This window comes from Quercus lobata, chromosome 8 (genome assembly GCF_001633185.2).
Source record: "Quercus lobata isolate SW786 chromosome 8, ValleyOak3.0 Primary Assembly, whole genome shotgun sequence".
Taxonomy (NCBI): Eukaryota; Viridiplantae; Streptophyta; class Magnoliopsida; order Fagales; family Fagaceae; genus Quercus; species Quercus lobata.
The window spans coordinates 2,280,163-2,299,516 of record NC_044911.1 but is presented as its reverse complement, the minus strand read 5'-3'; the positions used below and the strand labels follow the sequence as shown (position 1 = coordinate 2,299,516).

At 33.1% G+C, this 19,354-nt stretch overlaps 1 protein-coding gene and 1 long non-coding RNA gene across 2 annotated transcripts; both read left to right on the top strand.

Moving 5' to 3' along the window:
• Window positions 1-10,469: 10,469 nt before the first annotated feature.
• On the top strand, window positions 10,470-11,314 carry LOC115954568 (heavy metal-associated isoprenylated plant protein 47-like). Its single transcript, XM_031072459.1, has 3 exons — window positions 10,470-10,556; window positions 10,705-10,783; window positions 10,869-11,314. The coding sequence occupies exons 1-3, from the start codon at window positions 10,551-10,553 to the stop codon at window positions 11,168-11,170; spliced, it is 387 nt and encodes a 128-aa protein (XP_030928319.1). The 5' UTR covers window positions 10,470-10,550; the 3' UTR covers window positions 11,171-11,314.
• Window positions 11,315-15,656: 4,342 nt separating this feature from the next.
• On the top strand, window positions 15,657-18,868 carry LOC115958198. Its single transcript, XR_004084477.1, has 5 exons — window positions 15,657-15,825; window positions 16,003-16,013; window positions 17,693-17,903; window positions 18,263-18,453; window positions 18,721-18,868. It is a non-coding gene; the product is annotated as an uncharacterized LOC115958198 (long non-coding RNA).
• Window positions 18,869-19,354: the final 486 nt, after the last annotated feature.

Below are 19,354 nucleotides of genomic sequence, written 5' to 3'. Positions count from 1 at the left end.
TAAGCCTTTTTTTGACGCCTAACAAATGATGGAAGCCTTAGATATTTCTCATAACTCTTGATTACCATAACCCCTAACATAACCTTTAACTCTTCCTGCACCTCCTTAGAAGTATTCCTACTGAAGAAAGCCGTGGTTTTATCAGAGTTGACTTGTTGACCTGAGGCAGCTTTTTACCGAGCTAGAATGCTCTGAATTTTAGTACAATCTGAAGGAGTTGCTCTACAAAATAACAAGCAATCATCTACAAAGAAAATATGAGAAATTCTTGGCCCAGCTCGACAAATAGAATACCTTCTAATATCACCATCACAAGTAGCTTTAGAAAGAAGAGTGTTCAAACCTTCTGCACAGAATAAGAATAAAAAGGGAGAAAGAGGATCCCCTTACCTTAAACCCCTAGAAGGATAAATAAGACCCTGAGGCTCACCATTCACCAGAATTGAGTAAGAGACTATAGTCACACATTGCATAATCAAGGCAACCCACGATTCTTTGAAACCCATCTTTAAAAGGATCTTTTCCAGAAAAATCCATTTTACTCTATCATAAGCCTTACTCATATCAAGTTTTAAGGCCATGAAACTTGTCTTGCTTGAACATTGTGTTTTCGTATGATGCAAAGTCTCAAAGGCAATCAAGATATTATCAGTTATAATTCTATCAGCAATAAAAGCACCCTGGGCTTCCGAAACAATAGAATTTAAAATAGGTTTCAATCTATTTACAAGAACTTTACTCAATATTTTATAAATAACATTGCAAAGACTAATAGGCTTAAATTGAGCAACAGTTTTAGGATTAGTTACCTTAGGAATCAAAGTAATGAAAGTGTGATTAATGGACTTAAGAAAAGTACCAGAATTAAGGCAAGAGAGTACTGCATCAGAAATCTCCAATCCAATATCTGGCAAAAAGTTCTGATAAAAAATGGGAGGCATCCCATTCGGTCCTGGGGCCTTTAGGGGGGCCATCTGTTTAATAGCATCATCCACTTCCTCACGTACATAGGGCTTAGTTAAGGCTGCATTCATGGAATCATCAACCACAGATTGAACCCTTGCTAGTACTTTCTCTAAATCTGTTGGGTTGGAAGTAGTAAAGAGCCGAGCATAAAAATCAACAAAGAGATCAGCCACTGCCTTTTCATCTGTAACCCATGCACCATCCCTATCCTGAACCCCCTTAATAAAATTTCTTCTCTTACGTTGTGTTGCCACCCCATGAAAGAACTTTGTATTTCTATCACCCTCCGCCAACCATAAAGCTCTCAACCTTTGAAACCACATACGATTCTCTTTATCAAGAAAAACATTAAGCTCTCGTCTCAATTGAACCACCATATCATGATTTCCACCCTTGGCCGAAACCTCCTCAGCCTTCCATAGGAGTTCTTTTTTCTTCTTAATCTCATCCTTCACACTACCAAAATGGTTCTTACTCCAAGAATGTAGCATTCTTTTACATTTTTTAATCTTGTTCATCACCCTATACATAGGTTGCCCCCTTGGCCAAGCCTCCCAAGCCTTTTAACAATATCAATACAACCTACCACATCTCCTCAAAGCGAAAAGGCTTACGTTTCCACCTAACAGACTCACTATTTAGGTCAAACATGAGTAGGATTGGTCGATGATCGGAAGTAATATAGTGAAGATGCCTAATAGATGCCGTAGGAAATTTTGCCATCCAATCATAATTAACAACACCCCTATCAAATCTCTCCCAAACTACAAGCCCATGTCTATTGCCTTACCATGTAAATTCAGGACTAGTAAAATCTAGATCGACAAAACCACAAGTATCAAAAACATCCCTAAAAGCCTGCATCTACCTATGGGGGCGCACCCTACCCCCTCACTTTTCTTCAGTAAAGAGAATTTCATTAAAATCTCCCATGCATACCTAGGGTAAGTGTGGCTTTGAATTTAGCATGTGAAACATGTTCCAAGCCTCATCCCTTGCATTTGTGTCCAGCTCGCCATAAAAACCTGTAAATCTCCAAACATTGTTAGTACCACCATTAACCAAAGCATCAATATGAAATTTAGAAAAACTATCAACCCAAACTGAGACCCCTTATTTCCACAGAAGCGCCAAGTTGCCCCCTTTATCTTGACTATGAGCACAAAATACACTTGCATACTTAAACTTACACTTCAACCTAACTAACTGCTCTTTATCAACCCAAGTTTCTGATAAAAAAACAATTAGGGGAGCTTGAGCCTAAATTAAATCTTCAAGCTCTCTTTTTGCATGCGGGTTCCCAAGCTCATGGCAATTCCAAGCTAAGCAACTCATTGCTCTCGGCGGGGCTGATCAACAGCCTCCACCGTTTCAATATTTTTTGTACTGACACAACATCTCTTAGTAGGGACTAAATCCTTCTCCATCTCCATACCCTCCTAGAGTCCACGCTTAGCAGAAAATGGACCACCATCTTTCATAGTTTCAACTAATTCTTGTGCCAATCTCTTCCATCTTCGAATTTGTCCTCCTAATGGAAAACTCCCCTCTGTAGGTGATAACAGCTGAACCTCCGTACATTTAGTAGCACCTGAAGGAAGTATCAAACCAGTCTCTGTTCTTGGCAGAGAAAAATTCATAGCTGGACCATCATACTTAGATAACCCCATGTCGATCTCATTAACGATTTCCTGGAAGTCCTCATTATTCCTACCAAGCTCGGCATCGAGATGCTTAGAGGTGTCCATTCTATCCCACATTAGACCGACTCACACCCTGATCGTCTTCCTCGTTGTTGTCCTTATTCTCATTAGCTGGAGCCACAGGAGGTCATGTTACTTCCCTTGCATCCTCCTTATCATGCCCCCCAACTTTCACCACTGAACACTTCCTAGGTAATGTAGTAGGAGCTCGCAACCATCCACCGAATTGGTGGTCCTGCTCTGTCAGACTGCTATGACTCCGCACCCATAAATCACAACCCTTATCACTATGTGTCAAAAGCCCACACCAATAATAAAGATTGGGTAATCTTTCATACTTAAATCGAACCCAACTGAACTTACCATCCTCCAAGCATATTTTGCGTCCCCGACACAGCGGTTTCAATGTGTCAACCCACACCTAGATGCGCATGTAACTACTACCATCCTGAGAACCCCACTCAGTCCTTCCAAATTGTACTTCTCCAATAATCTTGGCAATCTCACACACTGAATGTGGGTTCATGTCGCCCAAAGGAAGTCATGAAGTTGCACCCAAAATAACGTTCGGTTAAATTCTAAATCCTTCACGGGAACATTTGATACCAAGTGTTGGAGCGAAAGTAGGTGTTTGTCATAGTTCCTTGGCTCCCCCATGAGAACTGTATCAGCGTCGACTTCATCACCAAAGACAAAAAGGACCGTGTGATTACCAACATCCTTAACTTTGAAACCCAACTTCGTTTGCCAGAGAGGTTTGAAAGTCCTTGCAATAGCCTCTATGTTTAGAGCCCTGTGTGTGAAAATTTTTGCAGCAATTACATGTCCAGACCCCCCCTCCAGAGCTTCAGACTTGTATGAAGACCCCTCTTCCTCAGACAGAGAAAGCCACTCCCACAACCCTGCCAAATTCTCCATGACTCCTCGATAAACCTAAGGGACCCTCTCACTCATGGCAAAGCAGTGAAGAGAACAAAATTGCTTGCTCGAAAGCAAGCACAACGTTCTACTGCACATCTAGGGTTTGGCCGCCGCCCCCTAGGTCAAAGAAACTCCTAAAAAAAATGGCTACTTCTTATCTAGTTATGGTTTTGTTCACATGAGCTTATTTTGACTCTAAAACATAATGTAGAGTTTTCTTAAAGCATCATCACATTTTTTTTTAAGGTACAATTGTAATGTACTTTAGAATAATAAATAAACATTTTTTTAAGGTACAATTGTAATGTACTTTAGAATAATAAACAAGTAAAATGATGAAAATAAATTCATCCAAACGTATAAACGCTCATTATTTATTCTATAGGTGTGATATCGGTGGCATTGGAAGGGTCGGATAAAGATCAGTTGGTAGTGATTGGTGAAGATGTTGACTCAGCCAAGTTGACTTGCTTGTTAGGGAAGAAACTTTGCTATGCATCCATATTGAGCGTGGAGGAATTGAAGCCCGAAGAGAATGAAGAAAAAGAATTGGATGATGAGAAGCCAGAGAGACCGCAATGTACCATTGCACCAAGTTATCCACCATTTCCCAGGCTCTCTGTAGTAGTAATCTATGATCCAAGTCCAAGTTCCTGCTCCATCATGTGACCGACATTTTATTGATTATTGAAACCTAGATGCAATTTTTTTTCTCTCTTTTTTTTTTGGCTAATTGTGTAGTGTATTATGTTCATTCTATTGCGTTAGAAATTGGGGTCGTGTTAGATTACAATTCTTGTTAGGTTGACCTTAATTAATTTTGTCAATTGGCTGAAAATAAATTAGTACTTCATTGGCATCATTCTATTGCGTTAGAAATTGAGGATTTTGATGAAGAATAGATAAACCCATATATTTTATATTTTATGAACTCAAAAGTCCTCACTGTTGCCATCATGATCGTAACCTAGCTCGTTGTATTAAAAAATTCAAAAGGTCTAGCTAATTAATTAATAGCCCATGTGCACCATCTTTAAGCTTATTCTTATGGCCAAGGAGGTTCCAAGTCTCCCATTCGAACGAGGTAGCTGAAAGCAGATCAGCTTCCACTACAAGAACATTCTCTCATTACATCCAATATCTTAGCTATGATGCATGGATTGCAAGTCAAGACTAATTTGTTAACCTCCAGTTAACACTTTTATTCATGGCATCAAAGCCATAACCTAAGCTAAAACGTAACCAAAGCCAAACATGTCTTCTAACTCATCATCTCCTTCAACCAATACAGCTTCAAATTAAACAAATTCATTGCATCAAACATTATTGCTCATTCTCTCAAACATATCCAACCTTGTATCAATATAGCTAAAGGCATACTCCTTGCTTGGCTCATCAATAACACCTTCAAAAGTCCTAAAATAAATGAGTGACAAGAGTTGCACAATGGTATGATCAAAATCCCACCCTAAAAGATGTACGCTAAGTAGCTTAAGCACTTATAAAATCAACATCTAACTTTCTTTCCTTAATAGTATTAATATGGCATAAAATCCACAAACTACCAAAAATTATACTTCTCGGTGTTTAAATAAAATTGTTTAGAATTCAAATCATCTCTATCCTATTTACCTTGTTGACGTAACTATCAAATTATATATTAAAAAAATGCCTAAAAGATTTTTGAAAGGTTTTCTTTTCATTTGTTAAATATTTTAAATAGATGAGAGGAGTCAATTAATAACTATTTAATATTCTATTCTTTAATAAAAAAAATTCTTTTTAAACTAGTTTGGAGAAAAACTCTTCAAATTTTTGATATATCTCTTTTTTAAATGTAAATTTTAAAAATCTAATTGTTAAAAAATTTGGTTGGTGAGAAACTTTGTTCTTCCTCGACAACGTTACATTAGTTAGCGAAGAAAAAGTTAGATGGGATGTGCATCTACCAAACAAAATGTCAGACTACTGCCCCCACATTCACCGACTACTGCCCCCACATTCAACACGGCAGACTTCAAGTCAGAACTACTTTACATATAAAGCTTCTTAAAAAAGCATTACCTTTTGTCTTTCCTACCAAATGCTGAAACTTCATTCGATATTCCTCGGTCTTCCTAAATGTGCCAATCATTTTAGAACTTTCGTTCCATGAGAATAGGTGACTGATTAGCTTTCACATATACAAGAGGTCCACTTTCCAATTAATCTTCCAATTCACGACTCACGAGGTTTAGACTTTAGAAAAAAAAAAAAAAAATCACACCTACTAAATGATACAAAATATTGTCCTGAACCAAACTATGGTTATGCAAGTAATGCTAAGATACAATATTTTTTTCATGTTGACAAGTTGTTATTATTATTTATTTAGATTTATTACAAGCATCTTTAATTATTTATTATTAAAAACTTGTCATCTTATCATTTATTAAAAAATTTAATTTAATTTTTTAAATAAAAAAAGATTTTTTTTTTGACTTTAGAGTTATTGATAGTCAAGAATTATCTTAAAACATAAAAAGATTGTGCTTATTATTTTTTTTAAAATTACATTTTTTACATGGTTTCTACATATATATATATATATATATATATATATATATTTTCTTTTAAAATTTTAGTTTTAGCCAAGAAGCATGTAGTTCAAGTTGTATCTCTTGATATTTTCCAACAAAAATGTACAAAATTCAAATCCTCCAACCTAGATATCGAATTATCAAAACAAGAAAAAGATTAGTTTTAATTTTCATTAGCTAACCTAGCTTGAAAATTGATAGTGAGTAGTGATGACAAATGTGTCAATCTTATTATTATTTTACATAGGTTTTTGCGTACCTTAATTTTTGTGAGGTTATAGTCATCTTAGATTTATTAAAAAAATTGGGTTACGGAAGATGATGCTAGAGCAGCCCTTGTGGTTCAATAGTAAATTTGTGAAAATTACATAGCATAATACCATAAATTCTAGGAAACATCCTATAATTGATTTGACCATGTTCTTAATTTTCACTTGAAAATTATAACAAGAGAATATTAGTATAAATAGCAAATTTGAATTTTAAGCAAAGAAAATTGGATAAAAAAAAAAAAACATAGATCACAACCGTATGCTAAGAGCAGTTATCCTCACACGATTATTAGTTCCTTTTTCTTTCCACATTTCTTGCAAGGGCAATAATACTCTCAAATTCGTGTTTTTATTACATTCATTTTTCTTTTTTCATGTTTTAAATATGGACGTTTTTTTTCATCATTTTTAAAGTGAACATTTCTTCATTAATTATGAATATTTGTATTAGTGGGTATAAACAATTGTAATATTTTCCCTTTTGACAATATGCTTACTCTTCTGGACAGCAAATAAGTAAAAGAATCCATAATGACAAGTGACAACAATAGGCCTCTACCACTGTCTAAGTTTTCTTCCAATATGTTATTGATGTAATGTAATAGCTCCAAAATAATAATAATAATAATAATAATCAGAGGGATAGAAGTATAGAACTGAACGAGTGAAAAATTAGAGTAATACAAGAGCATAGATACATAAATAATTACAAATAAGAAAAGCATAAATGAATATATAGGGTGTGTTTGGATACTGCTTATTTTGTTGAAACTGAAAATTTATTGCTGAAAGTACTGTAAATAAAAGTAAAAGTTAGTTGAAACGTACAGTAAGACTCATAAATAGTAGTAAAAATAAGCTGAATAGTAAAATAATTTTAATTTTTTATCCCAATCCAAATGCACATATAATATAGTACATTTTATATAATTAAATTGCTTAGAGAGGAAATTATTGACTTCGAAACTGCAATGTAATGCATGCATGGGATTGACTCGGTCTTTGGAAAACGCGGGGTTTGTAATTGGTTTATTGTTTCAATTATTTGATCAAACTTGTTTGAAAAGCCAATCATAAAGCACAAATGAAGATTTCTTGACCACAGAAAAAACGTGAGGGAGAGAGAGAGAGAGATAACTATTATAGTGTAAAAAATTTAATTTGACTTCTAGTAGTATAAATATGTGGTTCCGTTTGTCTGACTAAAAGAACACAAGATAATTTCTGTCATCAAATCAACATAGAATAACAGACTCGTTTTCTTTGTTCCTGGTATATTCTTCCGTATCAAGATTCAAGATCAGTATTTTGATACTGCTGTTTGAGGGTGGTACTAGGTTACATTTTTTAATTCAAATGTATAATCACAAAACAAAAAAAGTCAATTGAATAGTTTCCAGGAAGTAATATATTAAAAGAGGACTAACCCGTCAAGTGTTTCAGATCCTTAACATCAGGAACAAGACCTAGACCATTGGACTCAAACACATAAACTTCATTTATTAAACGAACGAGAAGAATAATGAGTGGGATAGGGCAGGTGTCTGTGGGTGCCAACTAGGATGGGTGGGAAAAAATGAAAAAGAAAAAATTGCCCCAAAGTGAGGATGAAGCAGGGGCAAAAGATAAGGATGGCAAACAGAGTAGAGACAGAAAATAGGAAACCCACCATTATCCTACTCATATGATATTATATTAAAAGAAAGTTGCCAATTACCTTCTTGCTGTTGTTAAAAAGAATAAATATGTCCACTAGCAAAATCTATTAAGAATGATAGAATACATCAAATGTTAAGATTTCTGTATTAACTTCATACTAGTAAAAGTTATAAATAAAAGAAATTAATATACAGTCATAAATATATCCTCTCAAAAGATATTAATATAAATATAAGAAATTTAAACTTGTTATTTGGTAATAGTAAGAAAAATAAATAAATTCATTTGAAATTAATTAAATAATAATAATAATAACGTGTAATTATTATTTTTTAAATGTTCTATATACATACGCTAATTTTTGCTTTAAAAAATTGTACAATGTCCAACATTTTCTTCTGCTGCCGTACTTTCACTTCCAATGGTTCAAAAGGTAAGTTTATCCTAAAAACCTAAAATAGAATGTCATAGCATTATTGAAAATGAATTTAAAAAATAAATAATATTTGGAAGTTGGTTAGGAGATATTTGATAATGTAACTTCTAAAAAATAGACTTATATAAGGATTAGAAAACATTTTTATTTCTTGATAATGTATACTAGAGAATATTTGTAGTGGATTGGATGATTAAACATGGGAGGGGTTGAGACTTGAGAGGAAGTTGTGGATTTATATTTTTTCTATGGAAGGGTGGGCCTTTTGGGGCGTACGTAGATCGTCTTTCCTTCGAGGGGAAGGAGGTTTGCCATTGACCTCACGAGTCACGACACCAGAGTTCTGCTTTTTTTGACAAGTAGGCTTGTATTCATAACAACATATTGGAATCAATAAATATGTATATTTGCCGACACAACTTTCTCACAAATTTCTTCGCGATTGTTAGCGTGACAAGTTATTAACGATACACAATAAAGTGGTGTTATTAATGATGGTATGGGTTTTATTGCACTCTGATATTTTGAAATATTTTGTTTAGAATCTCAAGCTTTGGGTTCAATCCCTAAACCAAATTTCAATTTGATTGGTTAACAAATATAAGAGAGATATGAAACCATATACGAAGCTAGATGGGAGAAAGATCAGGTGGGGGGTCACAGAGATAGTTGTTTGTGCAGGAGAGGTAAAAAAAATTCACGCAGGAGAGAGACAAGAAAAAGTATGTGTTGTCTTATCAGTGGTTCCATAATCTTTCAAAATATTTACAGCAATGTCATTGATTAATGCTATTCAAAAGCTAAAATATGCTCTAGTGTGTTTTCAAAATATAGTGTTTAAACAACTTAAATTGAAAACTGTAACTCTAACGCTCTTAATCAAACACTCTTACCAAACATGCATTTTATTTATTTATTTATTTTTTTACAACAATTTTCAATGTCTAAACACTGGAAACTGTTGTTTAAAATTGCATACCAAATGGGCCCTTGGTGATTGTTTTTGTATTGAACCTAATGAAGAAACTATGCTTCATGGTTTCATATTGACCATCATATGGTTCCCACACAACACCCAAAACAACTATTCATATTTAGGTAGTATTTGTTATACACATCCTATATATTATATACATTCTTATACATATGCTTAAAGTGCAAAAAAATTGTGACTTGAAGTTTAAGAAATCATGAATTTCAAGTCACGCTTTCTGTGGACTTTAAGCTTATGTGAAAGAATGTGTATAATAAAAATATAGAATCTGTACTAGTATTTTTCCAAATATTTTTCTTTTGAGAGGGTTTGATTCATTTGTTCCCAAATGACACGTACGGTAGGTCCAGTCTCGTGGCTTTTCAGCCCAGCAGCATCTCAGCATGTAACATAATTAAGCTTAGTTTGGGTTTTAATCTGTGTACGTATTTCCTCCTAATATATATTTTATTTGCAAATATCTAATGCTATATTATTAGAAGGCATAATAGGATCTTTTATATAATGTTCTTATTGAATTTAATTTCTAATCATGATACGAAAGTATAATCTGATTTAATTTGAATCCTGTATTCACTTGATAAAGTGGTACGATTTAGTTGTAATGCAAAAGAGGGATACTATGTTTACAACATTTTTACAATATTTTTACAATAAATCATAGGTGGTTAGTTGTTATTGGTTCAAATTTGAAACTAACACTAAGATTACTTTTTTGCCCCAACAATAACAATCAGTAACAACCTGTCACTTAGGATTTGTTGTAAAAATGTTGTAAATATATCATTTCTCAATGCAAAAATAGTGGCCATATTGAAAAGAACCGGAGCACCCACATACTTAAAAGAAGTTTTTTTCTTGGAGCACTTCATGTATTATTGCAGCTTACGTATTGCATGTGTATTTTCCACTAAGCTATATAAATATATAGTTCTACAATTTCTCTCTCCGTTAACATAGCTTAAGCCCATCAGAGTTCTCTCATTGAGTGCGCTACGTTGCTTTTTCCTCCTCCAAAACATGAAGGTAAACCCCCCGTAAATTTCACGGACGTTGCACCAAAAGCAAATTTTCTGAAGCTTTATTTAACTTTTAGCTCTGTAAAACAAGAAAAGCTTTGGTATATTTTAGAAATTAATTACTTACTCTGTCTTTTATTTTATGGTGCATGTAGCAAAAAATTATTATCCGGGTGCAAATGACCTGTGAAAAATGCAGAATCAAGGCCATGAAGATTGCTAGCAACACTAATGGTTAGCATCAAACACTCAATTTTTATTTTGGCTTTTGAGAAACCATTGCTAAGGAACTTGTATTTAACGTGCATTGATTCTACAGGTGTGATCTCAGTAGCAGTAGAAGGGTCTGATAAAGATCATTTGGTGGTGATTGGCCAAGATGTGGACTCCGCTAATTTGACCGGCTCGTTGAGGAAGAAGCTTTCCTATGGTGCCGCCATTTTGAGCGTTGAAGAAGTGAAGGAGAAAGAAAAGCCGGCGGAAGAGAAAGAAAAGCCAAAGGAGGATAAGAAACCAAATAATCCTGAAGAACATGCGCTAGTGTTCCATCAATATCCACCAGTTCCCATGTTCTGTGAAGTAGTCTACGATCCTGATCCAAGTTTCTGCTCCATCATGTGATCTATGAGCTGAGAATTTTGCTCTCTTTGTTTTTTGTTTTCTGTTTGAACAATCATGTATGTTGAGGAATTTGATGCTTCAGTGCAAAAGGAATAGACAATTTCCCCATCTTTTTGTTTCATGAATGTAATTCCCTGATTGTTGCAATATGGACTTTGCTAGTAATCTAAGTATTGGTTAAACCACTAATATGAAAAATCTTCTTTCATATCATAATCATAGAGTTATAATATGCATGTATTGCACACATCGATAAGGGAAGAACAGGGATAATTATATGATCAACCCTACTAAAGTTTGAGCTTAATTTTAAATCAAACTAAAAGTTGTATCTTATCATACATAGTCTTGTTTCTTTTTTTTTCCTTTTTTTTTTTAATTTTTTTTTTATTTTTTATATAAGATAAAATTTTTACTTTAACCTAATCTTAGTGTATATGTATGTGAAACTCCTTCCTGGAGACTTGAATTTAGGTTATTGCTCCCCACACCTTACAAGCATTTATACTTGTAAAGTGACCACCGCACCAAAGATGTGTGGAGGTATATATAGTATTATTTCAAATGATTGCAATTTGTGCTTTTGTTGAATCTCTATTAAGATGAACTAACATAAAGCTATATAATAATCTACACTTGAGACTTAGTGAGCGTTTGGATTGAAATGAATCCGGCGTCTGCGTTTTCAAAGTTCTACGTTTTCCTTTTTTTTTTTTTTTTTGGCCCGCATTTGTTGACATTGGGAGACAAATTTTGCTTTTATGAACAGTGTATGCACTGTTCATGTACTGTGCATACACTGTTTACGTATTAAAAAATATTAAAAATGGGTCCCACAGTACTATTTACACATTTAAAAATTATTTTGCTACAGTGTTTTCAGTTTTCAGTTTTCAGTTTCAGAAAAACAATAAGTTCAATCCAAATGGACCCTTAATTAAAAACTAATTGAGAACCCTCAAAAAAAAAAAAAAAGTCAACAAAGTATTGATTAGGGAAAAATAGGGATAATTATACTATAAGCCCTAGTAAAGTTTGAGTTTAATTTTAAATTAAACTAAATAAATTATACATCATCTCATTTCAAATTATTGCAATCTGTACTTCATTAAATCTCTAAGTTTTTTTTATAGGAATTAAATCTCTAAATTGAACTAACATAAAGCTATATAATAAACTATACTTCAGACTTATTCAAGTATTAATTTAAAACCCATGAAATGTTTTCCAAAAATAAACCCTCAAACTATCCTTTGAACTAACATAAAGCTATAATAAACTATCATTTTTCTCTCCTCTCCTCCCATCTCATTCCATCTAAACATGGCATTAAAATGTTAAAAAAAGAGAGTTAAATATTAATACTTTAATTAGAGTCACTCACAAAAATAAAAATATGAAAAGAATATGACTTTAGTCCAACTTTGACGAACGATTATCACGTTGGTCTTTGCTCTCACATTCACGAAAAATTGTTTTGTCCATTCTCTCAAATGAGAATGTCCCACAATCGTTTCAGAGAGACAGATAGATCCCAATCCAACGGGCTTAATAATTTTTTCCCTTTTGTCCTAAGCCCTACGTACACGGCCAAGCCAAAAAAATAGACTTGAACAATCAAAGACCAACGTGACATTTCAACTCACAATTTTTACATACAAAATTGAACTTTACTATAAAGTTTCACAAAAACTACTAGTCATCCTTAGCTATACTCTTGAATCTCACCTACCAAATCCTACAATCTTAACCGTTCATCTGAATTCCTCAATCATCCTCTAAAAGTGTATAAACTTTTTAAACTCCAGTGCTTTCAGATTAAGGTGCTGATTGGCCATTTGAGAAAGTATCTCCAATTATCAAGTATTCACATATTCGTTGAAGAGGTTCACTTTCAGATCTTCCTGGTCAAGATCGTGTCTGCATATTGTGTATTAAAAAAAAAAATCATGCATGACATGGAGAATTATTAACCACTCATCACACTCAGCTTCAAGCTTAGGTCTAGACTCAAAACCATAACATTCCAGGTCTTTCAAAGCCCAAAAAGCTAGTCCAAGAATAAAGTTTCAAACTCTCTGATGTGAAAGATCTCAACCTAGCAAACAATTCCTGAATAAAGGCACTTTCATCCTTTAATAAAGAAAAAATAACGGGCTCAAGTAAAAAATTAAGATGGTCCTCTAGAGTGAAGATAATTAATATTCTCAAAGTTTTTACAGATTCTAAACAGGTCCATCAGCTTTCAAATAAAATTGTGATCATTCACAATGAGTTCCTTTAATTTGGGTGCAACTGATCAGCAATGCCACACTCACATACAGTCTTAGGTATAAGAGGAAGTCCATGATAATATATACAGCAAATCTGTTGAAATTAAAAGAGAAATAGAAAATTGTAGTGAGCAGAAGTATAAAAGAGAAAGAATACGTACATAGTTCGTCAGACCGTCGACCTCCATGGAGAGAGTCTTTGACAACCTCTTCTTTGATATTATCAGTGTATTTGTACAATGAACACTATTAAACTTAGTAGAGTATACATACTTCTACTGAGTTTAGATGCCATAGGATTACGTGTATATGGCTTATTACATAATTGGGCCTTCTATACCAATACATAAAATAATACGAAGTTATATTATAAACCCACTAATACTACAAACAACATGACCTGATTCGACTCTTTTTTTTTCATGGGTTACTAAAATTTGTCCAAATAAACACTAAAATATGACTATTACCAGTGGCGACTCCAGGAATATTTTTCAGGGTGTTCTTGGGTGGGCTTGCTCTGTTACAATTTTTTTTTTCTTTAGATTCTCTATTACAATTTTTTCTTTTTTAGATTTTAGTTCAATTTTTTTTTTAGCTTTTTCTTTTTGCTTGAAAGCAATGTTATGAATACTGTTTTGGACATTGTTTCAATTTGTTTAGTGGAACAGAATATTTCGGTACTGATCTATTTCGACGTACCATTTTAGGGTATTTCGGGGTTTCTAAAAATAATATATATTTATATTTATATTTTCTTATACAACATAAAATTATTGATCCAAATAAGTAAACCTCAAATAAAACAAATCGTTTAGTTTTTCTTTTTTGACACTCAGATCATTTAGTTATTACATAACAATTACTGTTTTATAATATTAGAACATAAATATGTAATTAAATAATAAAAAACAACAACCAAAAATAGTACAATAAGAAGAAGAAGAAAAGGAAGAAGAAGAAGTAGGGGCGACCTTTGCGATGGTTGGATTTGTTTTTTAGGCATTCGACGCAGGTAATGACATGCTGTGCTGACGAGTTTATCCGTTTAGGGATTTTTCTTTTTTTTCTTCTAAAAACTGGTACCGGCCGAAATGTAACAAATAATCCACCAAAATTTAATTTTGAGAAATGATATGTCCATAACATTTTCACAACATTTTTATAACAGATCCTAAGTGGTAGGTTGTTACTGGTTATTATTGTTGTCATAAAAAAGTAATCTTAGTGCTAGGTTTAAATTTGAACTAATAACAACTAACCACCTGTGATTTGTTATGAATATATTGTAAAAATGTTGTGGTCATAGCATCTCCCTTTAATTTTATTGGCATAAAAAAATTTTGAGGGTGTTCCTAATTTTTTTTAGGGTGTTCCTATTTTTTTTTTTTAAGGGTAGATAAATAAAAAATATTTAATTATTACATATAATTTTTTTTTTTCAAGTCAGGGTGGTCCCAGGATAACCTCTATGTGGCGCCGCCACTGACTATTACTAGATTTATTAAGGACCTTCAAAATAATAAACACAATCCTTGAAATATAATTAACACAACCCTTGAAATAAATATATAAAAATTGGTTAATTTTGTCACTAAAATGTAAATCCTCTAAAATTCACAACCCCTAATAAAAATACCCTAAAAATTTTTCAACTCTTGAAAAAAAATTCAAAAAAATATTTAAAAAAACAAAAGAATATGCTATATGATAGCCTGAAGGAATTTTTCTTCTAAATAACAATAAATATTAAAAAATTTAGTTAGTTGTCACGTTTCAAAACAATGTTGAAAACTAGCATCTCGAGTATCTAAAACTTGAGTTCCAAGATAAAACTCGAGTTTTTAAGTCTCGATTTGTAAGAAGATGGGTTTAAAGTGAGAAAAAATTGACGTAAAAATCGAGTTTTAAAGACTCAATTTACATAAATTGCAAAAAAACGCCGCTATAGGGCTTAAAAACGTCACTGTAAGGCTTAAAAATGCCACTATAGGTGAAATTTTTTTTGCATGAAACTTGAGTCTTAAAGACTCGAGATCTACGTCGCATTTACTTGCAAAGCAAGTCTTTCAGATTCAAGTTCTAATATGGATCTCGAGTTTCTAAAACTCGAGATGCTACTTTCCTTTATTATTTCAAACGTTGTCTAACAAACTATATACAACCCCTTTGCACAGCTATTCTGCACATTATCTCTAGCCTGAAGCTAAAAAACTAAGGTCGGCAATCATGGAAATTACATAGCATTCAAGCTCAAGTTCGTGATTTCTTCGTCTGTGTCTCTTTGTCTCTCTCAATCTAAGCTCGGTGTTCTCTTTGTGACTTCGTCTCTCTCGATCACGGTGTGTTTTCTTCGTCTTTCAATCGCATTGATAAGAATTGGTATTGCCTCATCACAAACCCTAATTTCTTCTTTGAATTTTTGCGTTTCTTTTTTTTCTCCCACTTTCTTGTCGATTTTCACCGCATTTCTTTGATTTTCCTTTCGCACATTTCTCAAAAAAATCAAAAATCGGTGGTCTCCTCTCATCTCAACTCCAACACCGCTGATTCCAATAGTTTGATTACAGGTTCTACTCTTTCTTATGAAATGTTCATTGTTGATTGTTGATTTTGAAATTGGAAAATTCTCTGTACCTATTGATTGTTGATTTGTAAGGTTGAATTTGTGCTCTATTCTGAAGTAATTATTTAATTTGCTCCTTCAAGCTTCATTTTCTTTGATTTTTGGAAGATTTTGTTGTGTTTGTTTAACGATTTGATTTTTCAGGAATTTCCCGCGCTTTTGGATGATTACCTATAACTTCTACTCCATTTTTTTTAATTAAATACGAAATTGAAATAATTATTTAATTAGATCCCAAACTTTGTTTAAATCTAGGAGATTTTGCTGTATTTGTTTATACAATTTAACATTTCATAAATTTCCTACGTTTTTTAAAGCACTACCTATAAGTACTTATACCGCTGTGATTGCGATTGCAATTGCGATCGCGATCGCGATTGTGGTTTTTTTTGTTAATTACAACCATAATTAACAAAAATAGAAAGAAGTTCTGTAACTTCTTGTGGTTTAGCAAAAAAGTACTTCAAGGCTTTTTGAGTTACCTATCAGCAGATAGGAATGAGTTTCAGCTAAGGCAATTGCAGGCATGTTAAAGATTGTTTGGCAATGCAGCCTTTGAGGCAAACCATTTGTGGTGCACACAAAAGGAAAACATCATAAAATCCTCTGCAATACCTGTCATCCAATTTTTTATATTTAAATTGTGAAAGACACTGATGGAGAATCCAAATATTTTAATTGTGAAATGGGCAATGAGTATACAGGGCCACGATTGTTCTGTTCTATGTTGTGAAATAGTGAGATCATACTGCATATATGCTATGAAGTTAGTTACACACGGTATAAAGACAAAAATCAAAGCAAAAATACGTAACAAGAGCAAAGTTAAAAAGGAAATTACATGATTAGTACAACGACCAAGCATATGCGCTTCAGTATTCAAACTAGGCATACAAAGACAAGCAGAGCCATTCTTTACAGTTAGAAGCCACCTGAGCATACAATGATATCAATTTAATAAGTAGTCCAATCTGCTTTTGCAGCAATAAACAATCACGATCAGAGGTAACTTCTATGTATAATAACAATTGTATAGCTATTTGTAAGCAAGTGGGATACCTTTGTACCATGTATAATCCACTCCAGCTACTATTAGAAAAGTTACAAATTGCATAGCATCCATTAGAAAACAATGAAATCAATTATCTTCATTTCTTTTTTTGCATAGTGTATGCATCTAGTGATGTTGGTAGTAAATTCATGAGCTTGCTTGCATACATGCATTCACAGCTGTATTTTTTTTTTTTTTTTTTTTGCTCTGTCTTCACGAGTATTTCAATTTTAAATTGATCTTTGTCAATGGCATTTTCCCCATAAAAGTAGTACCCTGCATCATTCAACCTTTTCAAGTTGTTTGTGTCATGTCCAAGGTTAATCACTTAATCCCAGCTCAAATAAACCTTAATCAATGAGATATCTATACCTTGTTAAACTACATCTTTATTCTATTTTGTGTATTTTATCTCATTATGGTTTTATTTTCTATCCATATAAGATGTAATTTACTTTGAGTGAATATATATATACTATATTGCTTTGGCATGGCCATAATAGGATAAGATTATACGCATCCTGTGTTATTTGTGTCCTGCATATATCAAAATGCGTTTATATTGTTAACAGCATCTTCTATACCTGTACCCTTTTGAGGAAGTGCTAGTAACCTAAGACAAGTCAAACAAGCAGTAGCATTTGAGGTGATCATTGACACTCTTTGCCTTACAATATTGGGTAAACTATGAGATGGCTTAAACTCTTGACGAGAAGATTTTAATTGCCAATGTTGGTGACTCAAAGGCCCTTTTATGCACAAAGAAAATCCAGTCTGGTCAGGGTACTGGTTCTCAGATATCTCCCTTTTTTTTGTTAATTAGTGATATTGATTATTGACTCTTTAACCAGTTGCATCCAGAAGATAATTGATCCTAATTAATGGGAATAAAGGTTTAGCTGATTTGAGTTGAAATTAGTTGTGTCTCTAGATATGTGCTAAGATGATAAAGAATTCCTTTCTCTTAATGCTTTTACCTGAAATAGGACTTTCCTAAGCATTAGTTGTACATCAAGTAAAGGAGTATAAAACTTCACCTTATTTTAACCTAATAATTGAATATTTGTATGTTTACATGAAAATGACAGGTGACTTGACAGCCAGTCTTTCAGCTACTGAACTAACAGAAGATCATAGTCCAGGTAGAGATGATGAAAGAGCTCGAATTCAAGTAGCTGGTGGTGACCATGGTGGATGGATTAATGTCATGGTGCAGGTCATGGTGAATGGACTTCTCTTCCAATTATCTTTTCCACTGAATTATCTTGGCAGTGTTTATCGTGAGACCATATAGAGTCTTGTTGATATGAAGTCCATGTTTCAGTTGCTGGAGGTATTTCTCAAGGAACTTCCTACAATGCTCTAGCAGTTTAATTATCCTGGGTTTTATAGTTTGTTTATTGTTGCATAATATGTCTGGTAGTTTGGATTTTCTTTCATCTCCGTATGTGTTTTTTCCTTAAGAAAGTGACTTGTAATTTCTTCATAGGAGATCAAGATTCATTTCTTCATATGGACTTCATTGTATGACAATTTTTCAATCAAACACCTCAACCATTTAACAAGTGCATGATTAATTGGTTTGTTTATTTCCTTGCAGTTCTTAATGCAAGGGAAATTGGTGGCTATGCATCATTCTTTGAGAAGTACCACGAGAAGGCAAAATCCTTTATTTGAGACCCTTTAAACATTAGTACGTCAAGTTGTTTTGCATTGAAATAGAATAATATTAAGGTTAGAATTTTGATCATGCATGGTTCTTGTACTGATTCATTTCTCTTCTTCTTCTTCCTTTTTTTTTTTTTTTTTTATAGTTAAAATACTAAATTCCTTTATGTTAATATGAAAATGTCTACATAAACTTCAAGAATGAAGAATGTAGTAACTTGGAAAGCTAATTGAATTTTGTTTTGATATTTGTGCTTTGGTATAATATAGATTTTTTAATATGTGGTTCTTCAAAGTCTATGTGCATGGTTGTGGGTTTTCATTTTTTTTTTTTTTTTTAAAAGAGAAAAACCTTATTTTGAGGGTTGGGAGACCCTCAAAAAAAGGTTATGGTTCTTTTATCCCTTTTAAATTTTTCAAAGGTTGTCAAACCTTGATAAAGATGAAACATTTGTTTCAAGGGTCATGTAGGATGTTGAAATTTCGGTTTCAAGGGTCACGAAGGCCGTAAAAATTTCCATTTTGAGGGAATTTGTTTCAAAGGTCATTAAGGATAAGTAAAACCC

Coding starts and splice junctions, on each gene's coding strand:
- LOC115954568 (XM_031072459.1), top strand. Junction 10,784..10,868: donor GATTGCTAGCAACACTAATG/GTTAGCATCAAA, acceptor TTGATTCTACAG/GTGTGATCTCAGTAGCAGTA.